The sequence below is a fragment of the Anomalospiza imberbis genome, chromosome 9 (assembly GCF_031753505.1).
Source record: "Anomalospiza imberbis isolate Cuckoo-Finch-1a 21T00152 chromosome 9, ASM3175350v1, whole genome shotgun sequence".
Classification (NCBI taxonomy): domain Eukaryota; kingdom Metazoa; phylum Chordata; class Aves; order Passeriformes; family Viduidae; genus Anomalospiza; species Anomalospiza imberbis.
In genome coordinates, this window is record NC_089689.1 from 24,302,750 (window position 1) to 24,329,646 (window position 26,897).

General features: G+C 41.4%; 1 protein-coding gene across 12 annotated transcripts in view; it reads right to left on the reverse strand.

The window, feature by feature from the left end:
* The window catches only part of LOC137478706 (cytosolic carboxypeptidase 6-like), an 886,432-nt gene that overhangs the window by 346,264 nt on the left and 513,271 nt on the right, over positions 1-26,897 (reverse strand). Inside the window, exon 1 of one of the 12 annotated variants that reach the window (XM_068198700.1) lies at positions 6,729-7,111. The exons of the other annotated variants lie outside the window; for them this stretch is intronic. Coding sequence (XP_068054801.1) covers positions 6,729-6,948 — 220 coding nt within the window. The 5' untranslated portion in view covers positions 6,949-7,111. Of the gene's footprint in view, positions 1-6,728; positions 7,112-26,897 lie in introns of those variants that run through there. 12 annotated transcript variants of the gene reach the window in all.

Here is a 26,897-nt window from a genome sequence, read left to right on the forward strand (position 1 = left end):
TTGTACAGATTTGTTAATATTTGTACAATACTCTGCACATGTCAAACACAAAGGATTACAGCTATTATGGAACAACTCTTTTAATCTTTTCTGAAACAACACTAATACAGCATTACCATTACATTTAAAAGAAACCCTGAAAACAAGCAGGATGTGAAAATGCCATCCTTTAAATCCTTCCTCTGCACCTACACATGAAACTCAACTATGGGCATTACTTTTCAAAAACTGGAACATGATAAATATTTTACAAAAAATATTTATAACCAAAGCTACGTATTTCTTTTGAAGTTCAAAAGCTCATTTAAAGAGATCATCAATCCCAATGACAGATATAATTTGTCAACCTGGCTGCCCTCACAAGTCCATCTGTATTAGACTGCACAACTACATTGGGACCAAACCCTGTGATGATTTGATGATCACACAAAGCCATGGAGATGTTGCCCACGAGCTGTCCAGCAGGTGAAGCAGCAGCCTACAGGGAACACTCCAGGAAGCCTCCACAACATCCCTGCCCAAGGAATAAGCTCACTATGGAAATAGAGGGTAGATTCATGCATTTGTTCAGTTTCCATACAAAAATGACAATGTGGTTTTAAGCCTCTACTATTTTTAAAGAAATTCTTTAAAAAACACAAATAATTGACTGACTGGCACTTAGGCAATATGCTGGAAAAAATGTTTTACTGTTAAATTATGAAAACAAAAACATTAAGTTACATTTTCTCTCTTTTCACTCCCCTGCAAATTTTAGCATATTTTAATTAGTTTTAGTTACCATAGCTACCATAACCATACTATCTTTGAAGTCAATTTTATTAAAATCCTGAATTTCATGTTTTTACTGTGTGCTAGCTGAGCTTATACAACATTTACTACCATAATTGATATTAAGTGGTACAACATAAGTACTAAGACCACGAAAAACAACAATAGTGTAGGTCACCGGTATGTCTTTATGTTACAAAAATAAATTAGATGATTTCTGACTGTTAAGATAAAGCAAAAAGGAAATGTTACTGAGGAACAAGCAGATCAGTTGAGAAGGGTTATAGACAAAAAATGTATATTCAGAATAAGAAGGGTAATACAGGAAATGAGGAAATTAAATATAAGTGCAAAATCTTCTTGCACAAATAAATTCCAGCTTTTTAATTAATTTTTATTGGCATTTTAGCCTGCTGATGACATCACCACTCTCATTAGGGTTACTCCAAACCACTACTTAGCAGTTACAATTTTAAAAGTTCCAAATTTTTTTTGCTGCTGCCGTTTAGCTTTGTGTCAATGTGCCATAATAAGGCTTCAACACTGAACAAACAGAAATGACACCAAAAATACCCCACAAAATTGTGCCTTTGTGGAAGTTCTTCTTATCTCAGATGAAGTCCTACACTAGAATTTGAAGAAGGAAAAAAAATCCTCCACTCTTCATCTTACATGAGTTAAAAATAAGCCAGAAATGGATCAAATACAAAATAAGTGTGAAATTTAGCTTTAAATATTTTTCATGAATATTGCCACACTTGTGTTCAGGATTATATTTAGGAGTGTGAAGTAGGTGGTTACTCTGTTATAGAAAATGATTTGCTGAACCTCTGCATACAGCCAGCTTTTACCTGCTGAAAAGGTAAAAACACAGCAGTAGCACGTCAGCTAAGGGTGACAATGTAGGCTATGCACGTCAAATATCACAGTAAAAATTTAAAAAACGAAAAATAAAAATGCTGTTCTGAACAAGGTTACTTCAGCACTGCCTGAACTGCTGGGCTTAGTTTCTCTCAATGACTGCAGTGGGCCCTTGGCATGGCAAGACCTGCACAGGCACAGGAGGTGACACCACCGTTAGGGACAGCTGGACTTGCTGCTCAAGGGCAGTGACACCAAAGCTCATCCCAAGTACTCCCACACCAGCCCAGGAAAAATCAAACAAATTAAAAAGAGCCTGTGAGGAACCACTACTAGTACTGAGAGGTTTCTTATAACCTCTTTCTGGCACTTCTTTACTCAGGACAACCCTTGGGATCATCCAGGAAGCACCTGCAGGTGCTTTGATGTTTTTCCTGGTGCCCTTTCTCCCTAGGTCTCTGTCACACACCATCCAAGCAATGTATCCCAGCAGGGGACAGGCCCAGAGACTCCTGGGAACAAAGAGTCAGTTGCCCCTACCACAATGGTTCATTCACCCAGGAACATGGGATGGAGCATGGGGACAGCGGCCACAGCCAGGACCGCTTTAGGTACTCCCCAAGCTGTCGGAATGATGCAAGGGGGAAAATCCACAGAGAAGCCCAAGACTACAGACGTACCAATAAAAGCTTGGATGTAAATATTACACATCGAGACAACTTCCTTCCTGACCTAAATTTTGTATATTCTTAATATAATCTAAAATATCTTATTGCAAATTTTTCATGTATTCCAGAATTTGACAAAGGGTCTTTCCTCCATGAACTTTCCATAGCAAAGAAGCTTGGATACACACTAAGAAATTGAAACACTCCCAACCTTACTCAAAACTCAGTCCTAGAATAATTTAATTTAAAATCTTTCTGTGAACAGAGATTTTACATCCTTCTGAAATATATAGTAAGATCTCACCAGGAGCTGCACAGGTTCAAACAAAAAAAGAAATCACATAACCTACTCCAATAAAAAGTGGAGCATAACATTTTATAAAGGGGCAAGAAAGGATAGGGATGCACCAGGTATTAACACATTTGCTGGGGCAGCTAAGGAATTGCTGTGAGAATCTGATGGAGATATATTTGCTAGGAAAATGTGGGTGGGAAATGTTGAGGGCAGCAGCTAGAGAGCACAATTATTTACTGCAGTCAGGAAAGAACACCTCCTAGGAGAAGACAGTCATTATTAACTTGTTAACAAACACAGCCTGAAGTAGGGAACTTCTAGAAATCCCTGAAACTCAATTCATCTCACCTAATATTCATCACCTAGAAAAGAAAGAAAAAGCTCCAATGGAGTCATCTAAAGATCACGCTGCTATAAGATGCACATGCTCATAAATAACATTCTGCTAGTGACTATTAGACAAGTGTGGAAAAGCTGCAAGTGGCATATGTGTATCAAGGAGAGGGACCAGAAAAAAACAGCTTTGGAGCATTTTGAGGAGAGGACAGAAAAGAAGAAAAAGGAAGGGTGTGGATGATCAGGAAGACAGACTCAAGCTCTTCCTGAAAAGCTGTCTGCTATTTTTGTATTCTCAACAAGACAGGCCAGCTAACGTCACCTCAAGACTGCTCTGTAGTCAAGCTCCATTCTGCTGAGCTCCATTTTCCATTCAAGAGGCAAGGAAAATTATTCCTTTATTAGAACATAGCATCAGCTGCAGGTAGCCAAATGGTGAACTTGTTAAGGCAAGGGACATGGACTTTAATATGCCTTCTGTGGCTGGAAGGCCTAGAACTATCTGAGTCAGGTCAACCTTTCTGGTTTAAGCCCTAGTCTTTGGCTAATTTTTGATAAAGTGGAAGGTTCCCAGGCCAACACATCCCAGAAGTTCCCAACCATGCAGACAGGGACACAAGGGAAGGCACAGCTGCTCAGAGCTCTTCTCCAACACTATCACACTACTCAGCACAGAATAAAAGACAACAGCATTTATCTCCACAACATACCAAGTCTCTCAGAATTACCTGATGATCTGAGCGTGTCCCTACACAGTTCCCTCTTTTATTTTTCATTTTTAAACTTACGATGCCTTTACAGCAGCGCTCTCTGCTCTGCAGAAACAATATCCCTCACAACTGCACTGGCTTCCAACCATCCAAGCTCAGCACAAAGGATCAAAGAATTGCTTCTAGACTCTCTCAAAAGAGGACAATTCTTTTATAAACTCTTTACACAACCAGTGTTTCAATAAAGTTTAGCATTATGGGCATAAACCTGTACTTAAGCCTGTGTGAATTCCTACATTACAAGGGTAGAAGTTGGAAAGGTATCTAAATTTCTTTAGACACAATAGGAAAGGAAAACTCTTTTCAAAAGAAAACAAATATTAATATGTGTTTTGTATCTGTGTTCTTTCTTTCCTTCTTTTCTTCAAGTTGCTAGAAAGGAAACACAAATGGATCTGTTTATCAAACCATGACTAATTTCCACTGCATGGACAGTGTTTGATCAGGAAACATATATAAAAGAACTTTGTTTACTTGAGCAGCTTAACATGCAGGAAAACTGATCACCATTCAAACTGTAAAACAACACTTTGCAGACTTAAAAATCCCCCATTTTCCCCTCTTATTCTTTTTCTGTTGTCTGTTTAATTTAATATTTGTAGCATAACTTTGATCCTGAAACCTCTTCCTAATGGGGAATTCTTGGACCAAAGAAGTAAACCCTTAAAGTCATTGATGTATGGTTTGAGCAGTTAAGGGTTACTTCCAAAAAATTCAAAATCAGATATGTATATTTTAAATATAAAAGCAACTTTATACAAATTATTTACCTTATTACTAAGACAGGCTGGAAACCTTTGGAATTAAAAGTTCTGTACTGGTATGTGGAACATTACTGCAGACTTGCAAAATTATTTTTAACTAAATAAGCAGTTTGTACAACATTACACTTGCAATGTTTGCCATAAAAACGTGTGATAATCTGAGCTGGTCACTAAAAACCAAGAATTGTGCTATGATGTCTTCATGGAAGACCAAGTTTTCTCTCCAAGGTTTTTGACCTCAATAAAAACAAACACCAATATTAACATTTTGGTGAGAAATGACAACTTTAGTAGTGACCCCTGGTAGAGGACTTCTCTTGAATTCACCTAAGTTATTTTTACATGGTACAGGGTGGAAAGAAGTAGAGAAGTAAAGACTCATTTGGTGTTCAGGTGAGAAGTTTTCCAAGAATGCAGAACACAGATCTAGTCAGAATATATGAGATGTGAGAGCTGTAATAAAGATACCTGTGTGTTTCCTTGTGTACCTGGCTCAACAGGAGAATTTCCTGTAGAAATAAGAATCTCTGGAAAGCAATTAGTGCAAATCACAGGTAACAAGTCCTATTCTCTGGAGGAAACAGCATATATTGGTTTGTTCTGGTTCAAAATACATGAAACAAAGAGAAACTGTACAGAAAAATTCAGGAGAGCACATCTTGGGCAGACACCAGGCTCTGCCTGGAACAAGGGTACTGGCAAAAAATAATCACTTGCTGCTGGAAAACTGAGGCAACCTGGTGGGATCAAAATGTGAGCAAAGGTCTAATATATCTAAATATCATTTCTAAGTATTTCTCTGGAGGATTTTAGCTGTGCTGAGACAGAGGGGAGGAACTGAAAGGCCACTGCTGCTGCAGGTCCCCAGCGGGACAGAGGAAGGTGAAGTGCAATGGAATGCTGCCTGTGGGAAGAGGCCATGCAAACCCTGGACACTGAGATTGCTGTCTTCCATGGATCTGACAGGGAACGTGCAAGAAACACTTCACAAACACTCCTCTGCCACAGACAGGGCAGCCAAAGCATGGGCTAGCACAGGATAACAAAACCTTAGCAGGAGAATCCACTCCTCTGCTAGATGGCCTAACTAGTTCTCCTGAACTTCTGCAGTTGCAAAACTCAGAAACTGGAAAAGCTTTGCAGGGAACTCATGTCTGGCTGTTCCTGGTTCTTTTGAGGTATTTGTTTACGGCCAATACTAGAACAGTATTGGCCGTAAACAAATGCCAGGATAATGGCAAAAGTCATTGGTTGAGGCAGGGACAAACTGGGCCACCACAAGTCTAAACTGGCTCAGGAACTGTTAACTTTCAAAAATAAAATTAGAAAATTACCAGTTTTAGGTGGCTTTAACACCAAGTCACTCTGTTTAGACATCAGAGCTCAGCATTGCCTTCTAAGAGCTCATGACTAAACAAAAGAGTTTTTTAAGCCCATTCCATATTTGGGGAAATAGACATAACCAGTATTTTGCCCAAACTGAAAAAGTCTGGATAAGAACCCAGTGTCCTCTTTGCTGCCCAGACTAACATTTCAAATGGTCATTAAAGTCTTTCAAAAGCCTACTGGGCAAGTCCACACTAACCAGCAATTTGCTACAACCACCAAACTTCCTTTCCATGTCATCTATGACTATGGCAGCGAGGAAACTTACACAAAGTCTTCAAGGAAATACCGCCACAGTCACTATCTGGGGTCACTATCAATGTACTAACAGCACTATCTCACCAGGGCTGAACACCTTCAAATAGCCAAAACACGGGGTTATTTCCTGGTATACACTTTAATTGGTCCTCTTAGCTTGGGGACATTTGTTATCTTCAAACATGAAACAAACCAAACGCAGCAAGCCCACGCTTAACAAGAGCAGTACCTGGAGGTCTGGCTCCACTATTGCCTTCCAATTGATGAAGTCACTTAAACTAACAAAGCGGACATAAAACAGCACCCCTCAAAACTGGCAACAACTGCAAACGTACACAAATGACTCCATGCACTATAAATAAGCCGTAGACAAAAACCTAAACTTTTTTTTTTTTCCCCTTTTTTCTTTTTTTTGGTAAGTTTCCACCGCCCCCCTCCCCGGGTACCGCGGCGGGAATCACGGGGGTCGCGGCTGTTCTGGAAACCGAGCCTCGGCCCCGTCCCCGGGCCCGGGGCCGCTCGGAGCTGCCCCTCCCCAGCCCCGGCCCGCGCCCCCCGCCCTCCCTCAGCGGGGAGGGGGCGGCGTGGCCCCCCCGCCCGCGGCCCGGCCCGCCCTCACCTGCCAGCGCCAGGATCTGGGCCTTGTGCAGCAGCAGGCGGTCGCCCCACTCGCCGGGGCTCTCGTCGTCCTCGTCCGCCGCCTCCTCGGGGTTGCGGTACACGGTGTAGACCTTCTGGTTGTCGAAGTCCTGCTGGGAGGTGGGGCTGAAGTCCCGCACGCGGGACACGGGCAGCGCGTAGCACACGTTGTCCTCCAGGAACCGCACGAACGCGTACATGGTGCGGGGCGGCCGCGCGGCTCCGCGCCCGCCGCCGTATTGTTCCTGCGGCCGCCTCTGCGCTCGGCTGAGCGGGCCTGGCCGCGCCGCCCGCCGGGCCCCAGACGGCGCCGGCCAGGCGCGAGCAATCCAGCGCGGAGCGACGCGAGCGGGGCGGGCCCGGGCGGCGGCAGCGGGAGCGGCCCCGGCCCCGCTCGGTGCCCGCCGTAAGCAGCGCCCCGCCCGCGGCCCCGCTCGGTGCCCGCCGCAAGCAGCGCCCCGCCCGCGGCCCTGCTCGGTGCCCGCCGCAAGCAGCGCCCCGCCCGCGGCCCCGCACGGCGCCGCACGGCCCCCCGACCTGCCTGCCGCTAGCCTGCAGGGCACACGGCCCGCACTGCCCCGGCACCTGCGCCCGGGGCACGGATCCCGCCTCCCACGCCCCGACCCTCGGCCCCAGGAATGGCCTGGGAAGGTTTGTTTGCCCCCAGGTTGAGAACTCCGTGCGCGTGTGCCGCAGAAATAGGCTTTGTTCCAGAGAATCGTGGAATGGTTTGTGCTGGAAGACGCCTGAAAGATCATCTCCTTCCAACCCTGCTGCCCCGGGCAGGGACGGCTTCCACTGGACCAGGTTGCTCCAAGCCCCATCCAACCTGGCCTTAACACTTCCAGGGATTGGGCACTCGTGACTTCCCTGGACAGCTCGTACCAGGAATAAGAATTTTTTCCTGATTGCCAATGTAAACCTGCACTCTTCCAATTTGAAGCTGTTCCCCCTTGTCCTGTCACTACGTGCTCTTGTAATAAGTCTCTCTTCATCTTTCCTCTTAAGTCCCTTTCAGGTGCTGCAAGGCCATAGTAAGGTCACTGTGAAGCCTGCTCCAGGCTGAACAATCCCGATTCTCTCAGTCTTTCCTCCTTGGAGAGGTGCTCCATGGCTGTGATCACCTTTGGAAAAGCAGAGGGGTGACACAGTGATTGTTTTGAGGGCCAGGGCAGAGCCAGCAAGTGCAGGGAAAAGGGGCAGGAGGGACCTGTGGGAGAAGAGTGGATCCATCCTGGCCAGACAACACGACACAGAACCCCACACTCATCTGCCACTCGGCAACAGCACTGGAGCATCAGCTTTTACACGAAGGTCCTCATGGTAATGCAGAGCCGCCTGCATTCCATCATTCCGTGCCATGGGGGTTGCTGGAGGAGCACCAAGCTCCCCTGCCCTCTCCCAAAAGAGCACAGAGAGCTGAAAAATGCTGTGTAGGTGTGTCAGAACAAGGGTTAGAGATGGCACAAGTTTTGTCATGAATTCCCAAACTTTCGGAGACTCTTAGATACAAAGTATGGATGTTTTGAGGTTCATGTATGAAAAGGGTTATGTGGCAAAATTGCTTATGGTTCAGAGCAAACTCATACTGCTGTTTCTAGTCCTGAGGTCTGTTTTACCCAACCAGACTTAGGAACAGAACAATCACATGGGGAGAACTATGTAATGTAAAAATAGAAAAAAAAAAAAAATCATGGAATGAGTACGAGTTTTTTGTTTGCAAAACACCAACACAAAATGAAACCAAAATATATCGTCTTTGTGGGTTTTCATATCCCTGGGCATTTGCAGTACTATCTGTGCCCATTGCACTGAGTAAAACCACACTGAACTTGTTTTTCCTGGTTATCTTTTATAGACTTCCTCCTACGTGGGGTCAGACCACAAGCTGGAAAACATGAAGTTCAGCTTTGACTGAGCACTGGCACAGGTTCCCAGAGAGCTGGTGGAGTTTCCATCACTGGAGGTAACTCAAAAGCATCTGGGCAACCCTTTGAGCAGGGGCTGGATTAGGTGAGCTCCTGAGGTCTCTTCCAACCTCAGCCATTCTGTGACAGTGCCAGGAACTTTTGCTTGTGCCCAGCAGAAATCTGTCTTAAACAGCTCATGAAAACATAAGGAATCTATACAGGTGTAGTTAAGCCAATGTAAGTATTTCACCAACAAGCTATAAAATTCCCATGCAGTAATGGCAGCTTTATTATTTTAGCAATTACAGAGTTTTGCAAATACTCCAGTTTAAGATGGGGGATTTAAATGGCAGTACTTTAACAATAAAGTTTTGCCAGACTCGTGTGTAATTACAGGCAAATATAACTCTGCTACAAAGTTCTACTAAGTTCAGTGGCCAGTCAGGGATTGGGTAGAGTGCCCCCTGCCAGGACTGTATTCCCTCCACAGCTGAATTCTATTAGGGGTATGTAAGGCTACTGTCAAGGGAAAGAAACTCAGAGCAATGGGAAAACTGGAAATAAAAGGAAACAAGGAGAAGGTCAAGACTCAAAAATTAGTTTGAGTTGGAAGGGGAGAGATCTCTTTGGGTACCAAGGACGCCTGGGTAATTTGTCCCAATGAAAGGAAACCAAAAGGCTTCATGTGAAGGCAGCTAGCACCATAGTGGGTTTGTTGTTGGTTGGTTGGGGCTTTTGGGGAAAAGGAACACTCTAAATTTGTGTTTGCAATAGTTTACATTTGAATGTTCAATTCAAATCTTTACAGCAAAGACTGTAAAGATCTTTGCATCAGCAGCAAAAGAATAAAAGGTCTCAAATCCTTTAGGCAGGCTGTTTCACAGTTCTCCACTGAAGGATGTTTTTGGGAACAGATAAGGGTCAGGATGATAAATGCGTGTTTACTCTTGGTCCCTTGCACACATATTGAGCCAGAAGGCATTATAATGCTAAAGAATTAATAATGATCACATACATTTTTTCTTCGGCCTACAAGGAACAGTGTTATTTTCTGGCTTTAAAATCTATAAATAATCTCTGCTGTGGAGATGTGAAGCTGAGGAAATATCCATTAAAGCAGTGAACGAAACACAAGTCACTTGTCACTCCTGTCTTTTGGACCTTTCCCATTTCTACTAATGGCTAGCCAGCTGCTTTAGCACTGAGATGAGCTTGAAGTTTAAAGGTGCAGAGCTATTTTAAAGGTGTAGATTTTAAAACTCATTGTAAAGGGAATTACTGGAACCTTACTGGATTTAAATCCTCGAGCCAGTCCAGCCTTTTAGAAACAGCACAGCCCTGCTGAGAAGTAAATTGTTGTACTTTCAAAATGCAAATGAAGCCTCAGCTTAGAAAGTAATACTGTCACTCCAAGAGTGGAGAAACCACAAAGCACAGTCCCAGCCCTTGTGGGACTCCTGAGTGGCTCTTTCTTGGAACACTACTTATATTTTGCTGGTGTTATTTTTCTTGAAAAGTAAAAAAAGTGTTCAAGCAAAAGCGGATGTCCGCAGCTTTCATGTGCACTCTGTGTTTTCACTTAAAGATACAAAATGAAAAGGTAATAGTTCCAGTAAAAGTTATGCAGGTGCCAAATCTCTTTTCACAGCAAAACATTTAAATTAGGCTCATCATTCACATTATTCCATATTTAGTACCAAATTCTCAAAGGACATACTGACTTTAAATCTGCTAAAGAAGAAATTCCCATTTTCTTTTACTGTTCCAGTGGAGGTGCTTCACTGCTACCTGACTCTTCAGCAGTAACCATACATTGGACTACTACTAGGAATCCCTACACATTGAATATGTGGTTTAGAAAACTATTGTTTTCTTGTGGATTTATTTGTCCTACAAGTAGTGCATTTCTTACCCAATTGTTTTCAAGCTCAAATACACCTTGAAGGAAAGATATATTCACATTTTTTTGGGTAACACTGTATTGGAACAGTAGCATTAAAAGTCATACAGGTTAAAGAACAACTCAGCTAACAGGCACAAGAACTGAAGACTGTTCAAAGGTTTATATATGTTCAGACACACAATATACTCACAATCTGGCTAATTTTTATGAAGAATATGATCAGTAGAGTGGTCAGAAGATACTTCCATTCCACGGTTTACATTTTTTATCATACAATGCAGTGCAAGACAAAGTCATTTCCATGTATAAATGAATTTTCTTCTGAACAAAGTCTCACATACAGTTTCTAGGTGTTTTAAGAGAGAGGGTAGTTGGAAGGAAGGAATCTACTGTCCAGATGGAGCAGGGTAAGCATTCCAGAGGGTTGTTCCCCTTTATATTTTAAAATAAATTTTAACTCATGAGACATTGTCACCGCACTGTGCTTTCAGCATCACAGTGATTACATATAAAAATACAAACAAATTAAAAAAAAAAGGTCCTGTTCCTCTGTGATCCTAGAAGATGGATTAGAAAACATTTGTGTCCATATATAATTCCGAAGCACTCCATTACCAAGAGTAAGGGAACCTAGATTACACAGATTCTGAAGATTTAATCTTTTGAGATCTATGGCCTTAAACCATCCCAGTTCCTCAGAGTGATCTAACTTTTCACAGGGCTGTGGATACTAGTCAATCATCTTTTACAGTAAATTCTCACACCCTCACAGAATATTCTTTCAAATAAATGAAACCCAAGGCACATTTCATGGATCCATTCACATAGGAGACACTTATTTCCCAGCTGGTGCATTCTGTACCATGAAAAGGTAACAATTAAGTCGAAGTGTCCACAGGAGAAGGCACTTTTCTCACTGTTAATGACTGGCTGGAGAAACTAAGGACCAAAGAAAAAGCCAGACAGTCATTAACTGCTGAAAATTCCTGACCTAAAGGTCATTATTACTATTATAAAATTGGAAAATGAAAAAGTAATTATTTTCTATGGGTTTTTATATGTATTAAAAAAATAAAATTCTGGTGTCTGTTGCTGTGGATACTGGTCTGTAAGATACTTATCTTTCCCACTCTGGCAGGCTAGGCAATGGATAGATCTGGGACTGGCAACCCTTCAGGAATGTGTGCCAGACTGTATTTTCCTCTTCCAAATTACAGGTTAAATGTGCCCACAGAAAGTCAACAGGAACCAGGAGATGCTGCCAGTCGGCACCATCTCTCCTCGGTGAGAGCAGCAATTCCCCCACCCTCACCCAGCCCTGCCTGAGAGCTGCAAATGACTCTCAAACATCGTGGCTTTCAGCTCCTACCCTTATGTTCACCATTCCAAATCTTGCTAAATGCCATCTTTTGCACTCAGGTAAAATGCTGTTTTCCATGTGATAAACTCCTTTCCTGTGAGGAAGGCAGGGAGGGCTCTGTGTGAGCTGACTCGTGCATGGACTCACCTGTAAAACGTGTCCTTCAGGTGCCATTGCCACCGTCTGCAAAAACTGCTCTGGAGACGATACTGCTCTTGCAGCCCAAATGATCTTTATTGCTACTACCATCCACGGATGGCTTCAGCCTATATATTTTTCACTCTAACTGGAAATTTTATTTGAGATTTGCCCTTTCCTATTATCAACCAGTCTTTCCCCTGACTTTTGACAGGCATTTTACTAATATGACTCTAAAAGTAGCTTTACATACATAGATTTTGCACCACTGCAAGAATTTGATTCCTTCCATACTTCTGATGAAAAAGTGACTTTCTTTTGGCAAAGACTAAAGTCTTTCTACAACCTTTGAGCTTCAGTGTAAAATATCATTACTAGACACTGCCTGTGATTATGTTATGGTTTAGACAGATCCTCTAAGTAAGATTATATTAATGACCCTTTTTCATAATATTTTCATTTTGGTTTTCTATTTTCATGTCTCTACAGCACTGTTCTGTCTTGAACGAGCATTTATGTCGCATTCGGACAGGGAAAATGATCCTGCAGCCCTTTTCTGCAGAGACCTGTTCTGCTTCAGAGGTTCATACGGGTAGTGTAGGATAGACACAGAAGGAAAGGAGGTCAGCTACTAAAAATGCAGGATCTCATTTTTTCCAAAAAGGTACCTCCACATACTCCCACTTTCCTTTAGAAATCTGATTTTAGCAATAGTGTGGACAGGCTCCAGAGATGGTTCTTGCTGTTTTGGAACGTTCTGGACAATCAGCAGCTGCAGGAATTGGATTGAGTGAAGGCAGAGTCAAAACTGCTTAAATAGATGTTTTCACAATGCAGTGCTTTTTAATTTATACTCCTGTCATATTCCTTCTAATCCCTTTCAAGACTGGTTTATATTGCATTATAAAGTGAGTTTTTAGAAAATGTTCCCAGGACTTAGTGCTCACATCTCACTACTTCAGAAGGTAGAGTTTTCTACTTCTAATGAAAGTCACAATCAGAGATGGACCAGCTGCTCTTCTGAAGAACATCAGCTAATGCAAGCATGTAAAATCCTGTTGTGGAAGGTGAAAGGGAGATAACAGAGCAAGAATAATACTTGGAATATTTCAGAAAAGGGCCTTCCTCAGCTGTGCATTGTTAATAATCGTTTAAATTAAAAGAGCAGAAAATGAAAGCTGAAACTTCTGGCAAATGAAAGTACTCCCTGTTCTAAAATCCTTCACTATGCTCTCTGAACCTCTCCACTCTAAATAAAACCAGACATCTTTATCATTTATGAGTTACAAGTGAAGCTGCACCTGGTCTGCTCTAGTAGGTGAATTAAAAAATAAAAAACAACACACAACAAGCCAATGTGAATTGGAAGGAATTGCTGTGACCCAGCTCCCAAAAATTCATACAAGGGGGTAACTGTGATAGACCCCTCCAAGAATTGTTGCAGTTTTTCAAAGCAGAATAACTCCTTTTATCTCACACGGTGTAGATGATTGGCATTCATCTTTGTCCCACTTATAAGGAAGATGTTCCCTCAAAATAGAAAATGGCATAGGAAACTGATAATCCAAGAGGTGTTTGAAATCTCAAGGGTCTTCTTGCTTTGCTAGTATTTTCCACAAAAGCCTGAGCAACATCTCTTGTTCAATAATATTTAACATTCAGGGGAATCTGGATCTTTTTTAAAGTGTGATCAGAAAAAAAGGCCCTTCCTAGGCTGTCCCAGAATTCCTCATAACAAAGAAAGCTTTGTTTCATAAAGAAATACCTTGCACTGGAATACCCTAGGGAAAACAGGGTTTGGGGTTTTTTTAAACAAAGACGGGAATGTTCGGATTCGAGGTTCCCTTTAAGTACTCTTCTAACATGAATATTTTTAAGGATGCTCTATCAAGTTCATGCATGAAATGTCACCCAGCCGTTAGTATATTTCTATGCAAATACAGCTGTGAAAGCTAATAACTGAAATCTGCATTTTTTCCACATTTCCAGTGTATTAAGCAACTTCTCATTCTTTCCTGTTTTGTAACTCACATTAGCCTCTTGTATCAATAGAACAGAGCTCAGGTTATACTGCTTCCTGCTTGAATTCCCTGCAAACATCAAAGGTGGACATTTGAATAAGCAATTTAATGTATACATTTTTATTCAGTTCAGTATACTGATTTTCTCCTGGTAGGAATAAGAATTCTGCAAGATGACTGCAGAGAAACACACCATTCAGAATATGAATTGGAATATTCTTGCAATGCTTTTCAGTGAGGGTGGTGTGATATTAAGATTAGAATCCTGCATATAATCAGATTTTGATTCTTGTACACATAGTGTTGTATTTCTTTTCCTTTACCAGGTTTGTGTGCAAAAACACAGCAATCCAATATTTGGAACATGCACTGTCTGCAGATACTACACCATCCAAAATGATGAAATAATAATGTCAAGGAAAATAAGAAAGTGTTTGGGGCACTCCTGCATACAAACTTTGCTAAATTCATCCGAAGTAGTTTTACTGTACTGAAGACAGAAAATATTGCAATCCCAGGCCTTCCAGAACAGTGACAGCAAACAGGGCTCATGTCCATCCCTTTATTAAATCTTGGACTAAAGATTGACTCTTTGGGAGCTGTAAATATTTCTCTAATCTTTCAAATTCTCTGATATGATACACACAGAATTTCTTCCAAATGGCCAAATATTTTCCAAATTCCCTCTCTTATTATTTACCAGTACATGTAAGAGGTAATAAAATATAAAATATAAGATAGGTGGGGATTTAATTAGAAGGAAAAGGAGGCACTACTGAGAATATATCACAGTATTTAGGGAACATAAATATAAAGCATACCTTCAGGTTATATCCAAAAATGCAAGAGAAAAGACCACAAAGCAAAGGAAGTCTGAATTTTGTTTAAGGGCTAAAAGGAATCAGCCCAGTGCAGTAGCTCAAGATTCTGCTTCAATAGTTAACTGATTGGGAAGAAAGCTAATAATGATTTAGATAAATTTTCACTGATGAGAAGTGATGAACTGACACATTTCTTAAGAAGTAATGACAGTTCAGTAGACACCCTTATCTGTCCTGCCTCTGATGTGGAGGCACTATCTAGAATCACAGAATCATGGAATCATTTAGGTTGGAAAAGGCCTTTAAGATCATCAGTTCCAGCCATTAACCCATCACTGCCAAGCCCACCACTAAACCATGTCCCTGAGCACCACATCTACACCACATCTACACCCTTTTAAATATCTCTAGGGATGGTGACTCTACCACTTCCCTTGGCAGCCAGTTCCAGGGCTTGACAACCCTTTCAGGGCAGAAATTTTTTCTAATATTCAATCTAAGCCTTCCCTGGTGCAGCTTGAGGCAGTTTTGTCTTGTCCTATTGCTTGTTACTTGGGAGGAGTGACCAACCTGGCTACAAGCTCCTTTATGGTAGTTTTAGAGATTGTTAAGGTGACCCCTGATCCCCCTGTTCTCCAGGCTGAGCCCCCGCAGCTCCCCCAGCTGCTCCTCACCAGACTTGTGCTCCAGAGCCTGCCCCAGCTCCGCTGCGCTTCCCCGGACTTGCTCCAGCCCCTCAATGTCACTCTTGTCATGAGGGGCCCAGAACTGGACACAGCACTCGAGGTGTGGCCTCACAGTGCCCAGTGCAGATGGACAGTCACTGCCCTGGTCCTGCTGCCACACCATTGCTGGTACGGGCCAGGTGCCACTGGGCACAGTGCCCACCTGGGCACAGCTGGCTCCTGTTCAGCCCCTGTTGACCAGAACCCCAAGGGCATTTTCACAGTGTCTCCAAAACTCACTAAAATAACTCCTGACAGCTCTCACGGCTTTAATTTGTTTTGGGGTTTTTTTTGACTCTGTTAACCATAAGAACAAGGATAGTAGCTGTTCTTGCCCTCACACCACGTAGCAAAATGAACTCAGAAGCTGGATGTAGCAAGGACTCCGCTGGACCTCAGATATCTGTATTCAGCTTTACAATCCAGGAAAACTGACAGAGTTATTGCTTACCCTGCAGGGCTGTCTCAGTACAAGATCTCAAATACCATCTGTGCTCAGTGTGGAAGTTGCCAAAACCCCATCCACAGAAACCATGGAGCACACAGTGTTGTAACTCTCATCTTGCTCTGGAGCAAAGATTGAAAAAAGACACCTCCATCCTCTTACTTAAACAGCCTGAAATTCTCACCCCTGGCAGGTGCAGATACAAAGTTCTTTTCAAAACTAGGCTAAGGGAGATTTCTTTCAAAATCCACCAACAAGACCAGGAGATGTCTCCCATTTTTAATTGATAAGCTCCTTGCTGGGACCCTTGCCTGTCAAGTGAGGTGCCTGGCTTCGGTGCCCCCATCTGCCTGAAGGGGTTCAGCCCTCCCACACTGCACCTCCACTTGTAAAATCCTTTTCTTCACCTAGACACACATAATTTCCTCTAGTCAAAACCCCCAGGAGAGGGATGCATCAGTCTCCTGCTCAATGCATTACACTCCAGATGAGTTCTTACTGATCACTTGTAAAGGTAAAAGCACAACAAGTGACTAAGTTACTGCAGGATCATGTATTTCTTCCACTGAGAGCAAACTACTTTGAATTTACTCATATTCATAGAATCATAAAATGGTTTGGGTTTGAAGGGACCTTAAAGATTATCTAAAATCACCTCCCTTGACCTGCTAACTGCACTGCTCTTTGTAGGTTTGGCTTTCTGGGCTGCAGGCACACATGGCCAGGTCATGTTGAGCTTCTCATTAACCAGCATCCTCAAGTCCTTCTCCTCAGGGCTGCTCTTAATCCATTCTCTACCCAGCCTGTATTTGTGCCTTGGATTGCCCCAGACCATGTGCAGAACCTTATTTTAACAGCTCGTATATAAGAACAGTCACTGTAAATCAGCAAATTTGCAGAACACTTGTTAGTCCTCAGTAATTTCTTTAGGGGTCTGTATTCTAGAGAGAAAAGTATTGCTGAAGTGGGAAGTAAAAAATGTAAGTAGCAATTAGATTTTCTCTTAAATACTCAAATAGCTTCAAGGTTTTGTTTTCTCTGAAAAATATTCTCAGTGAGTGTATTTGGTGCTCTTGCCGCACATGACATGTTTCAGCTTCTTTGGGGATTTAGGATTTATTTTTTTATACCTCCAGATTTTAAGGCAAATGGAAGTGGAAAAAAAAAAGTTTACATATGAATGTCTTGCTTTAATTGTTTTACATTTGATTGTGGTCCTTTCTCAAATAGCAAGACCAATATAAATGCCATGCTTAGGAAGACTAAGAAGAAAACTAGAATTCCCTCTGTCTTAAAATTTTGCCTAAAACGGCAGCTATGTCTTTAAGATGCTATTTAATTAACATCAGAGGAAGACTGTCAGTAATCAGTACTGCTGAGTGGTTTATTTACTTGGAAAAAAATATGGGTTGCAGTGCTTAACTTTCATCTTTTAAGTTTAGAAGTTTTGGTACCAGCGATATAATTTGCAAAGTTATCTCTAGGCAATTAAAATATATTTTATCGTTTAACCTTTGGATGATGTATAAATATGCATAGACACTCCTACAAGGCAATTTGTCTGCCAATCTGGAAAATGCTAACGCTGTAGTCAATAAGTCAACAGTCTGCAATGTTAAATTATGAAATCAGAAAGAAGTGCAGTTCACATTCAATCCAATTATAAAGATCCTAAGGATTTCCAATTTTCTGTGTGGGACAATAAATTTCAAAGACGACTGTATTCTGCCCCAATAATCACGATCTGCACAGCGTGTTCAGGTATTGTTGGAGAGATTAAAACCACAAAAACAGAGCAGAACAGCTCAGCATCAGATAATCACAAGCAATTCCGTGTCAGCAACAGACAGCTGGAGACATATGCCAACAATATTGTAAAAGTGGGAAAATGGGAGATTTCATGACAGCAAGGACGTGGGTTTCATACATTAAGCTAAGTTTCAACCCAAAACATTAAAATTGGTGTTCACAAGTAACAGCTCTCTGTCACAGTGTTCAGAAAGCCTACTATTTTGCATAAAAACTATGTAAAGCAAAATTAGGCAGAAGAAGATATTGTTTTTCTAATATTTTGCATGTTGACCACCTATTTGATTTCAGTGTTATCATGGACAAAGAGATCAGAATATTTTTTGCCTGATCAGCTGGAAGAGCTGTCCAGTTATGGACCGGACAAATGATTTGTGAGAATCTTGTGTGAAAAAGCAGTTAGATGGAATTTTATCTACAAATATTTGTCTAAAGATTTTTTCTTCCAAGTACAGTTTAAAAGAAAATGAACAAGTCTTGACCTAACTTGAGTTATTCTGGTTTTTTCCTTTCCCTTGAGTTTCAAGTGTCCCTGTTCTTCCCTGATACTCATTCCCATCTCTCCCCACTTTTGTCTTTCACTTTTTAAAATTAAACATCTACTAAGAAGTAAGTCGAAGAATAAAGCCTGAAAAAATCCTATTATATTTATTGCTGTGAAGCAGAAGAGAGTGCAGGGAAAATACTTAGACTTGTGAAGCAAAAAATAATCTACCTTTCCACTGATTTCTCCAAGAGCTTCCCTTATAGACCCATAAAATCCTTTTCTTTCTTTTTTCTGTAGGAGACCATGTAAAATCAAGATAAAAAAATTCAGGGCTCTGAACCCAAAAAAACCCAAGTTTCCTATTTTCACAAAGAGTTCTCAGAAAACCCTTTCTATGTTGGATTTCTTGTAAAAATGGGAAATAGCTTGAAAATATTAATGAGGAAGTAAAAATTGTTCTGATGAGTTAACTTCCCCTGCATATGAAGAGCAGTTTCAAAGTGATGTTTTATAGAGGTGGCTGGGCCTGAATGTTTTCTGATTTTACTGTTCTAGCCTTGCCTTTGTATCTCAAGTGTTTTGTCCTGGGATCTCACCATGATTCCTGAAGCTGTGACTCTCAGGACGGTAATGGAGACAAGTGGCTTGTGAGGAAACTCAGGTCCAGGTCCCCGAGGTGTTTGTATTTTAGGACTCGGAGCCTGGTGCATATTGAAGAGTGATGCAATGCTTCAGGCGCCACTGAAAGTTTGAAAAACCAATGCAATAAGAGGCGTCAGTGGGGAATGGCAGATTGATTGCAACAACTAATGCCAAAAAGTTCTGGAAAGAAGAAAAATGTAGTCTGAGTAAAAGAAATAAAGTAGAAAGGAGGGAAAGGATAGTAAGAGCTTGCATGCCTCCAGCAACTTGCCTGCAGATTGATGTGCATCGGGGACAATTAATAGAGCAATTCCTATGACTGGTTTTTTTACATTGGTGTGTAAACATTGATGATGCTGTTCAGTCCAGATCAGCAGGTTGGATTGACAGGATCTACCCTAAAAATCAACTTTACTAAAATTTGAGTGGCTTGATGAAGCTCGTCTTTTGGATCAGTGGAAGACCAGCACCTCCAGATGAGAGATCGCCCATCAATTTGGGGTAGGAAGGACCATTCTCTCCTGAAGTGATTATTGGTTCCTCAGATATGGAGCACAGACTGGACACATGGTGTTGGTGTGGCTGAAGCAATATAGGGTAAGTTTTAAACTACACCTTCTCCTTTCCCCACAGATTAATACCTCAGTTTGTGTGGTAGCTTTTTTAAACAGACAAGAACAGAAACACCTGATTTTGGGATGTAGTGAACCACACTCTGAACCACAAACCTGTGTGAACAGAGGCCCAAAGCCTCAGCATATCTAATCCTGAGAGGGTCACAGAGATACAAAGAAATACAAAGATGATACTCCAGCCCCACAGAGCCCATGCACAGCACCCATCTGCTGTCACAGCAGGATGTGGCTGCAACAATATATCTGATGATTAAAACCTTCTTTAACTTGTGTTTGGGGTCGCTACCATGCAAAATGCATTACAGCAGCCTCCATGCTCCTCTCCAGCTGGAGAACAGCCCATCAGATCAGCACTGCTGGAGGAAAACTAAAGCCAACTCACAGTCTCACCTTACCCAGGCCAGAACACTGACTGCTGCAAAAAACATGAATCAGGAGTAAAACAGAGGGGCTGAATACATTAATCAAAATGATCACTGTTGCAAGATCTGCAAAGAACAAAGAAAACAAATCCAAGGAAAGTTAACATTAGAAACCATTTGCAAGGCTGCACAAGTCAGCTAATGAAATAACTGTCAATTGTAGACACAAACCTTTTGTGCTTTCACACAATTTAAATATAAAGTAATTTGCATTCAGGTATCCAAGTCTCCCTGAAAAAAAGATTAACAATAGGATTCGCTTTCTTTCCACAACCTTTTTTCTTCCCCCCTTCCCCCCAGGGGTGGCTCTGATAAGGTCACCTTATTAATGCAGATCTCTGTTTTTCAGAAAGCAGCCAGGAGTTTAACTGTTTCACTGTGAAATGATCTATGAGATGAGAACAGTCCATTTTTTATCCTTGATTGATCATTTCAGCATATATAACAGCAAATCCTAAGGGACACCACTCAAATCCCTGCCTCAGAATGACCTAGAGACTCAGCTCTAAAAAGTGTTGCGCTCCACTACACAATCCTTCAGCATTTTTTCTTAACTTCGCATTTTCCACTGAACATAATAAAGTTGCCTTGCATCATTACAGTTCTCTATAGAAAAAAAAACATCTCATAAATAAGTAAAAATTTTTAGTGGCTAAGAACTGGGTGCCACTACAGCCTGCTGAGGAGCTGAGCCATCAAGCAGTTAATGCCTTTTCCCTAGACACAAAGGCAGGAGCAGGTCTATGATCTCAATTCAGGTGTCACGGCTTCTCATTTCCTTCCCTGGCCACCAGACACCTGTTTCCCTGCTCTTAATAGCCTGTGATGGGAACTGCCTGGTGCCAAAATCACAGGCTCTGGCTCCTATATGATGAGTTGAAAATAAAGCGATTGCCCTTTATTTTTTTTTTTTTTTTTTAGTTATTTACTGTGTCTAAGCTTTATCTCAATTCCATTGTTGGGTTATTCTTCTCCATTCTGTGTGCTTCCAGCCAACTAATCTTCATTTTGCTTTTTTTGATGACTTTATGCTGACATATACAGAGACCTTAAATAAATCATTACGATTATAAATAGCAATGGCTGGATTACAAGGGATTCTGGAACACTTGTGATAGTAAATTAGCAGGCAGGCAAACCTACAGCTGCCAGCAGCTGATGTAATATTTTAGAGAATTGTTTTGTAGATTGCGTAAGGGAGAATTGTTGTCCTTTGAGCTTCGTTCTCAGTTTCTTTCAATCTGTCAAACAGTTCAACAATGTGATGTTCACACAAAGTTCACAGAGAAACAGCTTTTAAATCCCAAATATCATACACACAGACTGGGGAAAATGCAAGCCTGTCTAAGGCTTCACAAGCTGGAATTTAGGAAAAAAAAACTCCACAGAGATATCTGTCTATTGCTAACAGCACCCCTGAACAGATAGATATTATATCCACAGAAACAGCTACCACATCAAGGAACATTTGCACAAATTTTCCTCTTTTATCTATCTATCTTTTCTTCATAAACATCAAACTCCAACAGGCTATTGTATTATAATAGTGCAGCCTGTAAATTCCTGTAATCAACTGATGGAGCAACATTAATTATGGAGACTTTGTACAGGCCACATGCATCTTTACATCCCTTTATAAAATGCTGACACATTCCCCATCTAAAAGGGATTACAATCACAGAGGATGATCCTGCAAATGCCTACTATTGAATGTAGCATTTGCTATCATGAGTAAGCCCACTGAAGCTACCAGAAACTCACATGGCCAGACAAAAAGCTCTGATTCACATATATGACTAACAGAGGTGTTCAGACCACAGCATTTTCTATCTGACTATGCTTTTGCAGACTGAGATTTAGGGGGATGATGCTTTCAGACTTGAGAATCAGTGTGGGACAGCAGGCTGGCTGTGAGATGACGCAGGTAAGAGGTGCAAGAAGAGGTAGTGGGTGCCATCAGAAATAAGCTTAGAGAAGGAAGAGAAAATTTGGGAAGCTGTGTCAAGAAGGCATCAGGTATTTATGTTGTAATGATAATGAAGTTGAGATGGGAGGGGTACACGACGTGGAAGGGATACAGGAGATAATAGCAGAGATGTACTAAAGACGAGATTTGGATTAGGTGGGATTTAGCCAGCAGGGACAGAAGGCTCAGCGCTAATATCAAGAAGATGGGAAGCAATAAAAGGATTCAAAGAGCAAGAGGCTTAGTTGTGAGCAGCAGGAGAAGTGATTCTTAGCCAATCCATTGCACTTTGGTAGTAGCTGTTGCTCAAAGGCAGCATACAAAAGGTGACGTCCGCACAAAAGTCTCAAAAAATCCCTGATTACAGCACAGAGTCAGGTTCCTGATCCTGTGCCAGTCTGGCAGGTGAGTCTGTGGGGTGTCATGCAATGGAGCAACCTTACAAATACCATGTGAAAGTAGCTCAAGTAGAGAGCACCCTGAGATGGAATGCACTTGAATTGAAAGGAATATGTTGTTCCTTGGCACAACATGTAACTGCCTTTCACTTGTCTCATTTGTAGAGAGTGATTTTAGTCTTTGGCAGCGATGAGTGGCACATGTTGGAGGTGTTTTGCCTAAGGTGTGCTATTTTATTAGCTGAATGTTGCTTAACAAAGCCTCATCATTTCAGTAGGCACACTGTAATGAATTATTTGCAGGTTATCACTGATGGATACATAAAATCCACTGAAGGCATCAACTGTCATCCAGCAATAGCATGGCCTGAATATTTATTACCTTTTATTTACTTTATGTGTATTCTATATCATGGACAGGTAAGAATTCTAAGACACGTTAAAAATCGTTTCTGCTGATAAACATCCACAATGTTAAAATCAATCTCTTTTCATCCCCACCCAAAACAAAGCATTTCTCTCTCCTCCTATGCCCCTGTGTTAGTAAAGGCCTGAGTTTAAGGAGAGTTCTTGCTACAGTGCCTGGTTTTGGGCAACTCATATTCTCCTACAAATGCCCCTAAAAAATCACCATTAGCATGCAACAATCCAGGGACAGAATAAAGCAAGAAAGCAAGATTAGTGTAACAATGATTAGCTTTAGTGTAGAGCATTATAAGGTCAAATTTCTGGTTGCTGGTCTGGGTGACTATTTTTACAGCACAGTGTAACTGAGAAAGGGGCTGCTGACTATTCTCAGGTTTGTGTTAAGGCTCTTGGTATGCCCAGTGGGGATGAGAGCTTTCCCAACAGTGTGACAACACACAGGGCTGGCTTTACCTTAGTTTTCCATAACAAATTCCTGCCTGTTGAATATTAAAGATATACCTTCAATCACAGACTATGCAAATATTGGTGACATTATTCTGAAGATCTTACACTTCCCAAAGTGATTTTTAAAGGCTATTAGTACTTGAAAGTTGAGGGTCTTTGGGATTACACTATCTATGTGCAGCAACTTTGGGATGACATGCCAAAAAGAAGTATGTCTGGCAAAGATGTAAAAAAAACAAAGAGAAGATTTTAAAATTACTTCAAAATACAACTTGAAGCCACAAACATGTCCCTTTTAAGAGAAGGAATGAACACTTGTCTTCTATTTTGCTTTTTAAAGAAGAAACCAAATGAGAAAGGGATTGAGATCTCAAGGTAGTTCAGAATAATTATAACACTGCAGCTAAAGGGTTATTACTCTTCACTCTGCAGCAATATGGACTTCCATAAACATGGGATAACAGGTACAAACCCAGGACTGGCAATAGGTCAGAACACGACAAGGCTACAATGGGGAGTGCTCACAGCAAGTCTGGATCATGAAATATAAAGCCCTCCTGCAGAGACAAGGCAGATGGAATAGCTGCACTTTTTGTAATAAAACACATCATCTGATTCACATTTCTATCATCAGGTTGTTTTTTGGTTTCGTTTGTAATTTGCATTAAATATCCTGAGTTGAGCCTGGATTTCATTGAAGTAAATAGACTAATTTTTTTTATGACCTTCACCTGCTGCTTGTATACTGGTCTCTTAGGTCCAAAAGGGATTTGAGGATAAAGGAAAATATAAAACCAAACCAAATCAAAAGAACAAGCCTAACTGGATTAAAATAAATAAGCCTATATATCCTGTCCTCAATTATTGACAACTCTTTGGATTATTACTTCTGAATTGAAGTTGACATGCCCCCATGTGATGCACTAAAGCAGTTCAAATCTGATACAGAAATTTAAGGGCTCAACTCCTTTCTTAACATAATACTAGAGTGTTTTGATTTGTTGGAACTTGGGCAATTAGTAATGATACATTTGCTGACAGGTCTTGAGCAGGTACAATCACAAACACTGTGCACTCGGTACAAGATTTATTTGTCAGAGTGCATGCTTTTTAAATCTGAGTAAAAATGGATTTTGTAAACTGATTGAGATTAATTAAAGGTATAACTCAGGGAAGGAAAAAAAATTACTCACTGCACATTTATTTTCAGATCATTTTTCACTGAAAAGTTTGCAGGTCTAACGAGCAGAAGCTACTGACACAGTGTGCAAATGGTTCTGCTTTCACATCACAGGAGAGGGATTTTTTTCTCATTTTTCTTTCCTTGGCTTGTCTGAAAGCCAGGTGTCGAGTCTGTGAGGTTCCTGCCAAGGCACCAGGGAAAAATGTATATTTCTGAGCAGGAGCTGACCTTGCCTACTTCAGGAAAGAGTAAGAGTATGATTCTGGAAGGTCTGAGAAAATACTCTCTGTATGAAATTTCTCAGCAGTCAGGAGGCAAATATAGAAGAGCTTAAAATATGAATTTGCTCATGTATTTTTTTAATGCTTGAGTCTATAAACACCAAAGGAGAAAAAGAAAGTGATGTAAATTATAAAGGCTTCAGCAAGTGGTTGCAGGCTGCAGTGTCCCAGTGTAAGCCTATGGCTTTAGCCACTTCCCCAAAAGGCTTTTTTGTACAACTGCAGCTTTCATTGTACTTTAAAACAAAACAAGAAAACGAACCCAAATATATTTGTATTTCAGATGATTCAGCTGCTGTAAATGACACCCCAGGAAGGACCTGAAATGACACCCATGCAGTTCTGTCCCATATCACTGTTCCAGTACATCCTGGTGCAGAAGGTGAGCAGGGCCCAACCCTTGAATCCCTTACCCAAACCTCTGCTTTTTCCCTGGAGAAGCTGGGGTACAGCTCTCCTTCAGCACACGCCTTTCACACAGTTGGGCAGGACCCCTCAGCCCCAGGAGCAATAGTGCCATAAAACCTTATAGCAGCAGCAACCTGATTTTTTTCTTGCAAGCAAGAGCAGACATTCCACCACCTTCCTGGAAGGAATATTTTCTGTGGGACAACACAGGGAAGTTCAGCGAGGTGACTTAGAGGGGTGAAAGGCAGGGACATGGTCCCTGGGAGAGATGCAGTAGGGAGTACCAAACCAGACAAAACATGCAGTGTGAAACCAAGCAGAGATTTCAGGGCTTAACATGATACTGTGAAACATGAAAATTATCAGTTGTGCCCAGACTTAAGGACAAAATATTATTTGTCAAAATATTGAGCAAAACTTCAGTGTAAGAATGGCATCCAGAAACAAAATGACATCTTTTAAAATGTGATGTTACTCCAAAAGTTCCTTCAGGTATTTTTACTCAGTGTTTCAAAGAGCTTGTCAACAGAAAGACCTCTCAAAGTCTACACCATTTCCATCCATGCCACTGCCCCTGCTCAAAGAGGCAGGTCCTCAAAGCAACACAGAACAACAGAAATAAATGGAAAGTGAAAAGAAAGTTCAGTAGGCAGGGGAATACCCATGCCTGGTCATTCTGGTACTGCTCTCTGCTCCCAGCCAGCATCTGCAGAAAGGGACTCTGTTACTTTCCAGCCAGGCCAGAAAGGATAATCTATCTGAGTGCCTGTGAAAATCACATAATCCTTTTCCATCAGGATTAATATCCAATGTCACACTACTCTGATACATACAGGATGAAGTCTGACACTTCTTGTTATAAAGGTCACGCAAGGAAACAATCTCTGCTGTCCCCAAAGCAGAACCCATAAGTGACAAATTTCCATTCCCCCTCTGTGTGTGTTAAAGAGGCAATCTTCATCATCACCATTTTTATTTATTCCTGGGAACAATTTCCACCTGGTGAGCCTGGAGCCTGCATCTGGGTAGTTTTGTTCCAGCTGCAGCAATAGTTTAATCGGAGTGAAGCTAACAGCAGCATCCCTCCTTCCCTGTGTGGCTCAGCTGCTGCCTGTCCCCCTGCAGAGATACCTGTTGTGATTCTTGCAGGAGAAAAATGACCCATTTTCAGGTACACACAAAGAAGCATTACAAAATAAACCAAACTGCTGCCTGCACTTCATCACAAGTTACAGCAACCTCATCACCTGCAGAAAATGTGTTATTACATATATGAGACAGATCATAACTGGAAGTTGGAGGCTCAATAGTCATAAATTCAGGCACAAGCAGTAAGGAAATGTATTTTTCCTCATTCATTTTTAGCCAACAGTATGTGAACAGCAGTTTGAAAAGCTGGTGAAGCAAGGAGGCTTGGAACAACTACAGCACATTCAATCGACATAAGGATGGGATCAGGTCCTCTTATGTATTCATCTTATTCTACCTTGTTAAAATCTAATCCAACTTGCACCATCTTCAAGACCTGGAGCAGGCCCAGAAGAGCATATCAAGCTTTCCTCGAAGACATAGAGCAGGCAGGTCCTGCCTTTTGGGATTATTAAAAGATCCCATTTTATATCTTAACCCTGCAGGCAGAAACAAGTCTGCAAGTCACCTTACATGAAGAAATGAAGGAAGGTGTTACATCATTAAAAGCCAGTCTAGTATTTCTAAGTGGAG